Below are 12,500 nucleotides of genomic sequence, written 5' to 3'. Positions count from 1 at the left end.
TAGACCGGGTCTCTGTGACTCTGCTCCACGGAGGAAACCTCCACCGGCTGGCTGCCCCTCCGGGTGTCCCAGTACACTAAAACAAACACACCGACATGTTACCAATCGCAAAGTCACTGAGACAGACACACACATTGTGACCAGTGGATTCCATGACTTTAAACTAAATGTCCATGACTTTAAACCAAATGTTCATGACTTTAAACTAAATGTCCATGACTTTAAACCAAATGTTCATGACTTTAAACTAAATGTCCATGACTTTAAACCAAATGTTCATGACTTTAAACTAAATGTCCATGACTTTAAACCAAATGTTCATGACTTTAAAATAAATGTCCATGACTTTAAACCAAATGTTCATGACTTTAAAATAAATGTCCATGACTTTAAACCAAATGTTCATGACTTTAAACCAAATGTTCATGACTTTAAACTAAATGTTCATGACTTTAAACTAAATGTTCATGACTTTAAACTAAATGTTCATGACTTTAAACTAAATGTTCATGACTTTAAACCAAATGTTCATGACTTTAAACTAAATGTTCATGACTTTAAACTAAATGTTCATGACTTTAAACCAAATGTTCATGACTTTAAACTAAATGTTCAGGACTTTAAACCAAATGTTCATGATCAAACATTGTGTGAAATGTGTGTGTAAACAGTAAAAAGTGATAAAATGTAGTATTTAAACTCACAATGAGGATTCAAAGCATACAGTAAACCTTAAATGACTCAAATGAATGAGAGACAATAGTTTGATTAAAAGAGTAAACATTTATATAGATGCCTGTATGTATGCTGCTGATATTTTGAGCCTCTTTCTTTTAAAAGCAGATTCATTATTTCAAACATAGCGTAAATGAACGTCATGAACACATGAATATAACACATTCACACCACTTTTACTAAACTTTGGGGACTTAATTTTTTTCCCCAAGGACTTTTCAAGGCCTGTGAAGTGGCCATTTGTCCCGTGAATAAAAAGAAGAAAAAAAATATGACTAAAAAATAAACCAAAATCAAAAAGCCACTGATGCACCGTAGGTGTGTAATTTACACAGCTTAAAAGAATGCAGGGTCCATGTGGGAGTTCCGGTTTTACTGATGTTTTATTGTAATTCTAACAAACAAACAAACAAAAGAACAAAATTACCCCCCATGCTGCCTACCCTGTCCTGATCTGTAGTTGTTGCTTTCGCTGCTGCTTTCGTTGCTGGTAAAAAATCACAGGCCTACCCAGGTGCATCACAGTCCTACACCTGTCTACTCATTTATGTGCGCCGGGTGCCCACAGCATTACCCAATTAACCCCAATTAACAACTGAAAGACTAACTAAACCATCAAAGAAAAAACTATCCTAATACACCAACCAAATCTAACCTAAATAAACAAACAACTATAATTAAACAATATTACTTGTAAATAAAATAAACTTATAATATGAGTAAATAGCTCCTACAGCCTGGAAATAACTATTTTAAACCTCCATGAGTGTTCCAGGTTTTCCATGAGCATGAGAACCCTGCAGAGAGACTAAGGCCCAATCCCAATCTCCACCCTAAACCCTGGAGCCCTGAACCCTCAGGGACTCACTGACGTCAGCTGCTGAGTGGTTGAGTGTGAGAGTCTGTGAGGCTTGATGGTGTGAATATGAATGACAGCACTTTACTGCAACATCACGTGACTACATTAAAAATATTGTGTACAATTATGTATTTATTTTATTCTTTTTATTCACTGGTTTAAACATCTTCCTCATCAGATGAGAAGTCATTTTATAATATTTATTCATTTGTTTTCGTCAAAATAAAATGTACAGAAAAATATATATATTCTGTTTGCATTCCTCTAATTCATGTGTTCTTATGTTCCATAATGTTGTAAAGGTATTTTATCAGCTAAATGCCCACGTGCCTCTTTGTTTACCTTTTTTTTTTAATGTCCCCGTTCTTCCATTGGGAACTGCGTGTTAAACCTTATGTTGCAATGCATTGTGGGTAATTCCCTTACGCAAAGTAAGCATCTAATGTTGACTTACGGAAAGGGCTCATAAAGGGCTAAAAATGTCCGCCACAGAGCCCTCAGACACTCCAGCATGTAACACTGGGACACCCCTAAACCCTCAAGGACTTCACGGGAGCGCCTCAAAGTCTGTGAGTCCTTAAGGGTGGAGATTGGGATTGGGCCAAAGTGTCATTTAGTCCTGGACCTGAACCCACCGATCTGCCCGTTGTAGCAGCCTCCCACCAGCGTGTGGCAGTCTTTGGGGTTGTACTCCAGACACACGAGCGGAGACGCCGGCTTCAGAGTCATCTCCGGTCTGTTCGGGTTCTCTGAAACAAAACGTGCATCCATCTGTGAGATCGGCTGCAGCTGGATTCAGAGTCCAGATCTCACAGCTTTGAACCCACCGATGTCCCAGATGTAGGAGTCCAGGCTCAGGTCCTTGGAGGCCTTCTGGAACTCCAAGCAGGAGTAGGCAGCCGCCAGCTTCCGGCCGCCGTCCGGATGCCACGACAGACCAGTGACGGTACGCTTCAGCTCGTTGGGATCTCTGCAGACGTCACATATATGAATATGATCTCTAAAAGGGCTCGGTAGTAAAAGTGGATTCTAAACTTCACAACATCACGTAATTAACAAAAGGTTCTGCTTTCATCTCAGTGTCGGCCTTTGACCTCACAAAACCATCCAGAGCCGGTTCCTCCCAAACACAAGGCTGTTGTTCATAGAGGATCTGATGCTTCACCGTGTGGTCACGTGGTGAATACTATTCTTTGAGTCATGCTGGGTAACAAAAGCTGCATTCGAGTTGTGATCTGACACTTGGAGTCAGCCTCGTCTAATTGTCAGGTTCATAAATGTGTAAAATAATCTTCTATAGTCATAGATAACCTTTAAAGCGACAGGTTGATTTCTAACACTCGTCATCTGTACCTGAAGACGTTGATGGTCTTGGCAGACGGCGGCTCCTGGTGTTCCTCCACAACCTCCTCATCCTGCAAGTAGTCCTGATAGATGTCCAAGGCATTGTTCTGTCTGATGCAGCTCTCCATGACCTGACCACATGATGACATCACACGTGCTGACATCACACATGACTCCCCGCCCCCTATCCTGTGTGACTCCCCCGTTGACGCTGTGAAGTCCTCCTCTTCCTGCGATCCATCCGAACCCAGGACCTCAAGTGAGAGCTGAGCATCAGCCGACCCCTCTCACCTTGCTCCACGAGTAAAAGGGAATGGGGTCACCGAGGACCGAGTAGTTGGGAAGGGGGTCACCGAGGACCGAGTAAGGGGGAAAGGGGTCGCCAAGGACCGAGTAAAGAGGAAGGGGGTCGTCGAGGACCGAGTAAAGAGAAAGGGGGTCGACGAGGACCGAGTAAAGAGGAAGGGGGTCACCGAGGACCGAGTAAAGGGGAAAGGGGTCGCTGAGGACCGAGTAAAGAAGAAGTGGGTCGACGAGGACCGAGTAAAGGGAAGGGGGTCGCCAAGAACCGAGTAAAGGGGAAGGAGGTCGCCGATGACCGAGTAAAGAGGAAGGGGGTCGCCAAGGGCCGAGTAAAGTGAAGGGGGTCGCCGAGGACCGAGTAAACGGTAAGGGGGTCGCCGAGGACCGAGTAAAGGGGAAGGGGGTTGCCAAGGGCCGAGTAAAGGGAAGGGGGTCGCCGAGGACCGAGTAAAGAGGAATTGGGTCGCCGAGGACCGAGAAAAGGGGAAGGGGGTCTACGAGGACCGAGTAAAGAGGAAGGGGGTCGACGAGGACCGAGTAAAGAGGAAGGGGGTTGACGAGGACCGAGTAAAGGGGAAGGGGGTCGCCGAGGACCGAGTAAAGGGGAAGGGGGTCGCCAAAGGCCGAGTAAAGGGAAGGGGTTCGCCGAGGACCGAGTAAAGAGAAAGGGGGTCGCCAAGGGCCGAGTAAAGGGGAAGGGGGTCTACGAGGACCGAGTAAAGGTGAAGGGGGTCGACGAGGACCGAGTAAAGGGGAAGGAGGTCGACGAGGACCGAGTAAAGAGGAAGGGGGTCGACGAGGACCGAGTAAAGGGGAAGGGGGTCGCCGAGGACCGAGTAAAGGGGAAGGGGGTCGCCAAGGGCCGAGTAAAGGGAAGGGGGTCGCCGAGGACCGAGTAAAGAGGAAGGGGGTCTACGAGGACCGAGTAATGGGGAAGGGGGTCGACGAGGACCGAGTAAAGGGGAAGGGGGTTGACGAGGACCAAGTAAAGGGGAATGGGGTCGACGAGGACCAAGTAAAGGGGAAGGGGGTCGACGAGGACCAAGTAAAGGGGAGGTCTTACCCTGCCCAGCTGCAGCATGCTGTTGATGTAGCTCTCGTCTTTTTCCACCTTCTTCCTGAAGCGGATGGTCTGTTCCATCTCCTGAGGGTTCACGTCTTTGGGCCATCCCCCCTCCTCGTGGTTTAGACCACAGTTGTCAGACTCAAAGCGCTCGGTGTTCACCTGCACACATGGAAATGCCCGAGTCCACATGAAGAAGCTTCCTCCAACGTCCATCACTCTTTGGGGACCAAAGAAGACCTGGCTCTTTGTGGACCAACAAAGACCTGGCCCCTCGGGATTCAAAGAAGAAGACCTGGCTCTTTGTGGACCAAAGAAGAAGACCTGGCACTTTGTGGACCAAAGAAGACCTGAGCTCACCTGGTGGTCTGACAGGTCCCGGCAGGCCTGGAGGCCCTGGTCTTGGTGGGTCTTCTGGATGAACTGTGGAGCCAGACTCTGGTCTGGAGGAAGGTCCACCAGCAGCTCTGCAGGGCGGTCGGAGAACAGACACTGCCGGCCGAACTCAAGGCGGAGCTTCGTGTACACATGGACGATCTCCATTCCAGGTTAGCCTTTAAACATCAGAGAACACAGACTTAGACTAAACACAGACTTAGACTAAACACAGACTTAGACTGAACACAGACGCGGAGCTTCGTGTACACATGGGCGATCTCCATTCCAGGTTAGCCTTTAAACATCGGAGAACACAGACTTAGACTAAACACAGACTTCGACTAAACACAGACGTGGAGCTTCGTGTATAGAATAAAAATAGGGCGATCTCCATTCCAGGTTAGCCTTTAAACATCGGAGAACACAGACTTAGACTAAACACAGACTTCGACTAAAAACAGACTTCGACTAAGCACAGACTTAGGTTAAGCACAGACTTAGACTAAACACAGACTTATAGACTAAGCACAGACTTAGACTAAACACAGACTTAGACTAAGCACAGACTTAGACTAAACACAGACTTAGACTAAGCACATACTTAGACTAAGCACAGACTTATAGACTAAGCACAGACTTAGACTCAGCACAGACTTAGACTAAACACAGATTTATAGACTAAAAACAGACTTATATACTAAACAGACTTACAGACTAAAAACTGACTTACCGACTAAACCGATTTATATACTAAACCGATTTATAGACTAAAAACTGACTTATAGACTAAACAGACTGACAGACTAAAAACTGACTTATAGACTAAACAGACTTATAGATTAAAAAGAGACTTATAGACTAAACAGACTTATAGACTAAACAGACTTATAGACTAAAAACAGTCTTATAGACTAAACAGACTTATAGACTAAACACAGATTTATAGACTAAAAACAGATGTATATACTAAACAGACTTATAGACTAAACACAGAATTATAGACTAAACACAGATTTATAGACTAAGCACATACTTATAGACTAAACAGTCTTATATACTAAACACAGATTTATAGACTAAAAACATATTTATAGACTAAACACAGAATTATAGACTAAAAACTGATTTATAGACTAAACAGACTTATAGACTAAAAATTGGCTTATAGACTAAACAGTCTCATATACTAAACACAGACTTATAGACCAAATACAGATTAATAGACTAAAAACTGATTTATAGACTAAACAGAGTTATAGGCTAAAAATTGACTTATAGACTAAACAGTCTTATATACTAAACACAGACTTATAGGCTAAATACAGATTTATAGACTAAACAGTCTTATATACTAAACACAGATTTATAGACTAAACACAGATTTATAGACTAAAAACAGACTTATAGACTAAAAACAGTCTTATAGACTAAACACATACTTATAGACTAAAAACAGACTTATAGACTAAAATCAGTCTTATAGACTAAACACATACTTATAGACTAAAACAGACTTATAGACTAAAAACAGACTTATAGACTAAAAACAGACTTATAGACTAAAAACAGACTTATAGACTAAACACATACTTATAGACTAAAAACAGACGTATAGACTAAAAACAGACTTATAGACTAAAAACAGACTTATAGACTAAAAACAGACTTATAGACTAAAAACAGACTTATAGACTAAACACATACTTATAGACTAAAAACAGACGTATAGACTAAAAACAGACTTATAGACTAAACACATACTTATAGACTAAAAACAGACTTATAGACTAAAAACAGACTTATAGACCAAAAACAGACTTATAGACTAAACACATACTTATAGACTAAAAACAGACTTATAGACTAAAAACATACTTATAGACTAAAAACAGACTTATAGACTAAACACATACTTATAGACTAAAAACAGACTTATAGACTAAACACATACTTATAGACTAAACACATACTTATAGACTAAACACATACTTATAGACTAAACACATACTTATGGACTAAACACATACTTATAGACTAAACACATACGTATAGACTAAACACATACTTATAGACTAAACACATACGTATAGACTAAACACATACTTATAGACTAAAAACAGACTTATAAACTAAAAACAGACTTACAGACTAAAAACAGACTTATAGACTAAACACATACTTATAGACTAAAAACAGACTTATAGACTAAACACATACTTATAGACTAAAAACAGACTTATAAACTAAAAACAGACTTATAGACTAAACACATACTTATAGACTAAAAACAGACTTATAGACTAAAAACAGACTTATAGACTAAACCCATACTTATAGACTAAACACATACTTATGGACTAAACACATACTTATAGACTAAACACATACTTATGGACTAAACACATACTTATAGACTAAACACATACTTATGGACTAAACACATACTTATAGACTAAACACATACGTATAGACTAAACACATACTTATAGACTATAAACAGACTTATAAACTAAAAACAGACTTACAGACTAAAAACAGACTTATAGACTAAACACATACTTATAGACTAAAAACAGACTTATAGACTAAACACATACTTATAGACTAAAAACAGACTTATAAACTAAAAACAGACTTACAGACTAAAAACAGACTTATAGACTAAAAACAGACTTATAGACTAAAAACAGACTTATAAACTAAAAACAGACTTACAGACTAAAAACAGACTTATAGACTAAACACATACTTATAGACTAAAAACAGACTTATAGACTAAACACATACTTATAGACTAAAAACAGACTTATAAACTAAAAACAGACTTACAGACTAAAAACAGACTATCCACTAAAGGTTTAAACTCACGTGTTTCTTGTCGCCGTTTCCTCTCAACGGGACGGAGTTAACCGTCTCCTAGCAACACTCCTCGCCGTCTCCTAGCAACACTCACGTGTCACGTTAGCGAGCCGCTAACGTCACGTGTCACGTTAGCGAGCCGCTAACGTCACGTGTCACGTTAGCGGCTCGCTAACGTCACGTGTCACGTTAGCGAGCCGCTAACGTCACGTGTCACGTTAGCGAGCCGCTAACGTCACGTGTCACGTTAGCGGCTCGCTAACGTCACGTGTCACGTTAGCGGCTCGCTAACAGCAGAAACCAGTCTCCTCACACACTCACCGACCACTTGGGAACACCTGTCTACTTCCGGGTGCACCGCCATGACGTTATGCTGGATGAGCTGGTCCACATCCGCAACAGGTGTGCCTAATAAAGTGATTTACTTTAGTAAAAGTACTAGAACCACAGATAAAGTACTAGTGCCACGGTTAAATAATTATGATAAATAGAATAATATATTATAGTTCTTGATGAATATAATAATATATAGTACTTGATGAATATAATATATATTCTTATAGTTCCGGATGAATATATAATAGAATATAGTCTTATGAGCAGCAGGTCTCCAGGTTTCTGAGGTCTTTATTAAAATACAGGACAGATGAAATGTGAACCTTTAAATATTTAGTGCAGTTAAACAGTTTTCAGACACAAATAAAAACAGCTGGAATCATGCAGGTCAACAACAACCACAAAGGAAATACTTCACAGCAACAACAACCATATATATATGTACATATACACCTGGCACCTGGAGTTCTTCTTGGTTCTCCTCTCACGCCTCCAAGGTACTTTAAGCAGTATTGTTACTTTTATGTTTGTTAAAACACGTCATGACTTTAGAGTTTACACGTTGAGGTCCATTATTACAGGTAATTGTTGTCTTGTTGACATGAAGCCGGTACATGAGACCTCTTCATGTTGAGGTCCACGAGACCGCAGTACTGTACTTTATGTTCATAAACAGGAGTCTCAGCTTCGGGTCTGCGTTCTTCAAGGAGGAATGCAGGAAACTATCAAGAACTCCAGGTACCTCTCTGTGAAGTATTCCTTCAACACAACAATAACAATGCTAACCATCATCCTATCAATAATAATAAATATACACACTCACACAAGCTCAGCTGAAATCTGAGTACAATAAAAACTTCTCGAGATCATAAATACAGACGGGTCAGTTTCAATGGCTTCAGTCTGAAGAGGAGGAGCTTTATGTCACAATTTGTAGACATGAGACCGTCTGGTTCTGAAGGCCTGATCCTGTTTGGTTCTCAACTGCACTCCAACTAGATGGAACCAGTCTGGTTCAGGTTCTCCACAGTCATCATGTCAGTACGAGTATTGAGTTGAAACGTGACACATGCCTTTTCAACACCAGAATATTCTGTACGGACCGATCCAGATCCATTTGAAAGTTGCACCTGACCAGGAGTCCCAATAGGTTCCCAAATCAGATCACTTTGATCTGAATGTTCTTATCAGTTTGTTCTGTCAGGACACAATATATAATGAGCAGGAAGTGCGCCTGCACCAAGAAGGAAATAGTTTACAGACGGACCGAAGGAACTTCAGTGGAGAGAGTTCATCATCGTACCAAAAAAAGAACTTATCAACACATCTCTCGGCCTCCGATTGGTCCGTTCATCTCTGACATCACTGAGCTAACATAGAATCAAACTAACATGCTAACAAGTTAGTTGTAGTCCAGTCAAAGTGTTAGCTAGCTAGAGTTATATTTCAAACATTAGCATGTTACTAGCTGTAGTCCAGTCTGAAGCTTAGCTTGTTGGCTGTTGGTCAGGGCAGTTTAACATTAGTCAGGTTTATCAGAACAAATGTGAATAAGTTATGCTAGTGAATTATACTGCCACTCTGTATATTTAGCTCTCCGAGCCGATCCACACCAAATCCAAAACTTTTGTAGTGCATCGAAGGGTGACATTTATGTTTGAACTGGACAAGGTTCCTTTTAAATGAAAAGAACAAATAAAACAATTAACTTGCTTTAAAGGAATTGCCATCACACTGTTATTTACTTCACAGTCTTGGAAACTCACGGTGTGACAATTTACATTTCGGTGGAATGTACGGAGCACGAAATCCCAAAAATTGCCAGCGAATATTCTTAATTTTCTTTCCACTATATTGTTTTAGTTCCCGGTGTGAAAAAGCAGGCAGTCTGTCTGTTAGCAACTTTGCCTGTTAGCACAGCAGCATGTTAGCTAACTAGTTAACTGTAGGTATCATACCAGGGTAGTATGTATAGGGTAGTACCGGTCAGTCAGTTAGTTTGTTAGCACAGCAGCATGTCAGCGAGCTGTATGTGTAGTACCAGTCAGTTAGCTTGTTAGCACAACAGCATGTTAGCGATCTGTATATGTAGTACCAGTCAGTCAGTTAGCTTGTTAGCACAACAGCATGTTAGCTAACTGTATGTGTAGTACTAGTCAGTTAACTTGTTAGCATAGCAGCAGTAGCTCGTCGTCGCTGCTCTCCGTCTTCCCTGTGGCCTCCAGACAGGCGTCGGGGATCTGAGCCGTGTGGACCATCCCACAGTGTTCACAGGGGCCGTCCCGCCCACCTCTGTTACCGTGGTTGTGGCGGGGGGCGTGGCCTGTGGTGGACGAAAGGAACGGTTCTAGCAGCGGCTGCCGGATGTCAGTGACCAGTGAGGACGAGGAGGAGGAGTCGGAGTCGCAGACCGGGATCAGGAGCTCCACGTCTTCATCTTCTTCTCCGTTGTCTCGCTGCTCTACTGCCTCGGACCCACTTCTTCCCGTCTCCAGATGGTGAAGTGGACTGTGATTGGTCCAGGTCTGGTCCTGTCGGTTCTGGCTGGTTCTGGTCAAGTTCCTGGCGAGGCGGTGCAAGTTCCGGGCCAGTCGCTGCAGGGCAGAGGTGGGCGGAGTCTGGAGCTCTAAGGCGTCGCTGTGAAGTTCAGGATCTGGACTGAGCGTTACCAGGGGGGCGGGGCTTGAAGGGGGTGGAGTCTCTCTGAGCCTATCACGGCCTTGCCCAGAGTTGGGCGTCAGGGTCACGGAGGTAGTTACGAATACCGCCGCCTCAACGGCGGCAGAGGGCGGATTCTTATTTGGCAAGGGGGCGACAGGCCCACCCACCGCGCCCACGCCTCGCTCCCTCCCTCGCTCGCCCTCTGTGTCCGTGTCGTCAGAGTCAGGAGACAGCAGGTCTGAGCTCCCGGCGCCGGCGCTGTCCTCCAGGTCAGCAGAGACGAGCGCCAAAGAACCGGACCGCCGCGACCGCGAGAAGGTGAAGAGACGACGCCACAGGTTGCCGTGACGGCCCGAGGAAGGGAGTCTCAGGGAGGTGAAGCCGAGCTGAGAGCGCACAGCCAGACGGAGGTTCTCCAGGACGGAAGCCTGAGGACAGGGAGAAGAATACAAGAGATGAACTTTCAGCTGAAAACCAATATGTGACAACTAAAAACCAAGATGGTGAACATCAGACATTCTGATCCAGGTATCGTACCTGGCTCCCAGAGCACACTGGGAAGTCCTCCACAGGTGGGATCAGTCCCTGGGCGATCAGTTGACCATACGACGGTGGGGCTTCCCTCCGAAGCAGCTCCGCTTCCACTCTGGACAGCTGGGTCTCAAACGACCTGCAATGACCAATCACAAAGCTGAAATCGCGCCGCTCACGTCGCCCAATCACAGGCTGCATTTACAGAAGCAGTGACCAATCAGAGGTGAGGGTCGCACCTGCGTTCGAACATGCGCAGCGAGTAGAGCTTGCAGGTGCAGCCAAGGGCGATGACCAGTAGCAGGCCGCAGATGAGGCTGCCGATGACGGCGGCCGTGATGACCCGGGTGGGAACAATGACGGGGCAGCTCTCCTCGTCGCTGCCGTCGCCGCAGTCGTCCTGAGCGTCGCACACCCACGACTCAAACACACAGCGGTTGTTCTGCAACGAGGTCAGAGGTCATGTTATGTTGCTCCTGAGAAGACCCGTCATGTTCTGGATTTAACCCGTAAACCTAATCCAATGACGAAAAGCTCTGCTCTCGGGTTCTGGTGGAAGTTCATTACATTGTGAGTTTGTATATAAGCTCTTTATGAATTGTAGTGATCTGTCGGTACCTTGCAGTGGAAGTTTCCGGGCTGGCAGAAGAAGCAGTTCTTCTCGTCAGACCCGTTGGGGCAGCGGTTCTGATAATTGCAGCGGTCCGATCGAGGGTAACAAGCTCCGTTTCTGGAACAGGGGAACTCGTCCTCCTGACACGTAGAACAGTTCAGCTCATCACGACCGTTGGGGCAATGCCAGTACCCGTCACAGCGCTGCTGCTCCGTGTAACAGCCCCAGTTACCCCCACAGGGAACCTCCCACGGCAGGCAGAACCCTTCCACCTGCAGAACCCAGAGAGAGAGACAGGAACAAGTCAAACAGAACCTGTTTACATTGAGAACCCAGAGATAGAGGCACAGGAACAAGAGAACCCGTCTGCTTCACTAAATATCTAAAGAACGGTTCCTCAGGTGAAGTCAACACACCTGGTAAGTGACGTTGAAGCCTCGGGCAGCGTTGATCTTGTCGGCGTAGAAGTGAACTCGGAGTTGACCGGACGATGAAACCACAGCGACGGGCGCTCTGGAGTCGAAGGCGGTCAGAACCCTGAGGAGACGGCGAGGGTTCTCCTCCAGACCGTCGTAGACCTTCACGTAGTCGCCGTAACCCGTCCCGTCCAGTTTGAAGTCAGTAAACCTCAGGACGACCTGCATAGAGGAAAGATGTTGGCTTTGCTTTGGGACGAGGAGCTGGAAGGAGAGCTTTCTCTGCCGGGTCTTGTGTTGAGGACGGAGGACAACAGTTACCTTCCTGTGGTCGCCAGTGTCGATCAGCCAGGTGCAGTTACTTCCTGGAGGGTAAAAGTCGGGGTAATTTGGAGAGCTGAA

The 12,500-nt window shown here is 44.4% G+C and overlaps 2 protein-coding genes across 5 annotated transcripts in view; both read right to left on the bottom strand.

Moving 5' to 3' along the window:
- The window catches only part of dnai2b (dynein, axonemal, intermediate chain 2b), a 9,349-nt gene extending 1,678 nt beyond the window's left edge, over positions 1 to 7,671 (bottom strand). The window contains exons 1-7 of one of the 4 annotated variants that reach the window (XM_068567012.1): positions 7,551 to 7,671; positions 4,665 to 4,858; positions 4,305 to 4,466; positions 2,948 to 3,069; positions 2,422 to 2,564; positions 2,230 to 2,343; positions 1 to 76 (exon numbers count right to left, since the gene is read on the bottom strand). The exon at positions 1 to 76 is cut by the window's left edge and continues 64 nt beyond it. In XM_068567012.1, coding sequence (XP_068423113.1) covers positions 1 to 76; positions 2,230 to 2,343; positions 2,422 to 2,564; positions 2,948 to 3,069; positions 4,305 to 4,466; positions 4,665 to 4,847 — 800 coding nt within the window. In that variant the 5' untranslated portion in view covers positions 4,848 to 4,858; positions 7,551 to 7,671. The other 3 variants (XM_068567013.1, XM_068567014.1, XM_068567015.1) reach the window with 3 other exon arrangements.
- Positions 7,672 to 8,157: 486 nt separating this feature from the next.
- The window catches only part of lrp12 (low density lipoprotein receptor-related protein 12), a 6,673-nt gene continuing 2,330 nt past the window's right edge, over positions 8,158 to 12,500 (bottom strand). Inside the window, exons 6-11 of the mRNA XM_068567008.1 lie at positions 12,420 to 12,500; positions 12,099 to 12,320; positions 11,688 to 11,954; positions 11,309 to 11,511; positions 11,076 to 11,208; positions 8,158 to 10,966 (exon numbers count right to left, since the gene is read on the bottom strand). The exon at positions 12,420 to 12,500 is cut by the window's right edge and continues 69 nt beyond it. Coding sequence (XP_068423109.1) covers positions 10,046 to 10,966; positions 11,076 to 11,208; positions 11,309 to 11,511; positions 11,688 to 11,954; positions 12,099 to 12,320; positions 12,420 to 12,500 — 1,827 coding nt within the window. The 3' untranslated portion in view covers positions 8,158 to 10,045. The remainder of the gene's footprint in view (positions 10,967 to 11,075; positions 11,209 to 11,308; positions 11,512 to 11,687; positions 11,955 to 12,098; positions 12,321 to 12,419) is intronic.

This window comes from Clinocottus analis, unplaced genomic scaffold (genome assembly GCF_023055335.1).
Source record: "Clinocottus analis isolate CAN_PGR_092001 unplaced genomic scaffold, fCliAna1.0.p SCAF_74, whole genome shotgun sequence".
NCBI lineage: Eukaryota > Metazoa > Chordata > Actinopteri > Perciformes > Cottidae > Clinocottus > Clinocottus analis.
This window is presented reverse-complemented; position numbering and strand designations above follow the sequence as displayed.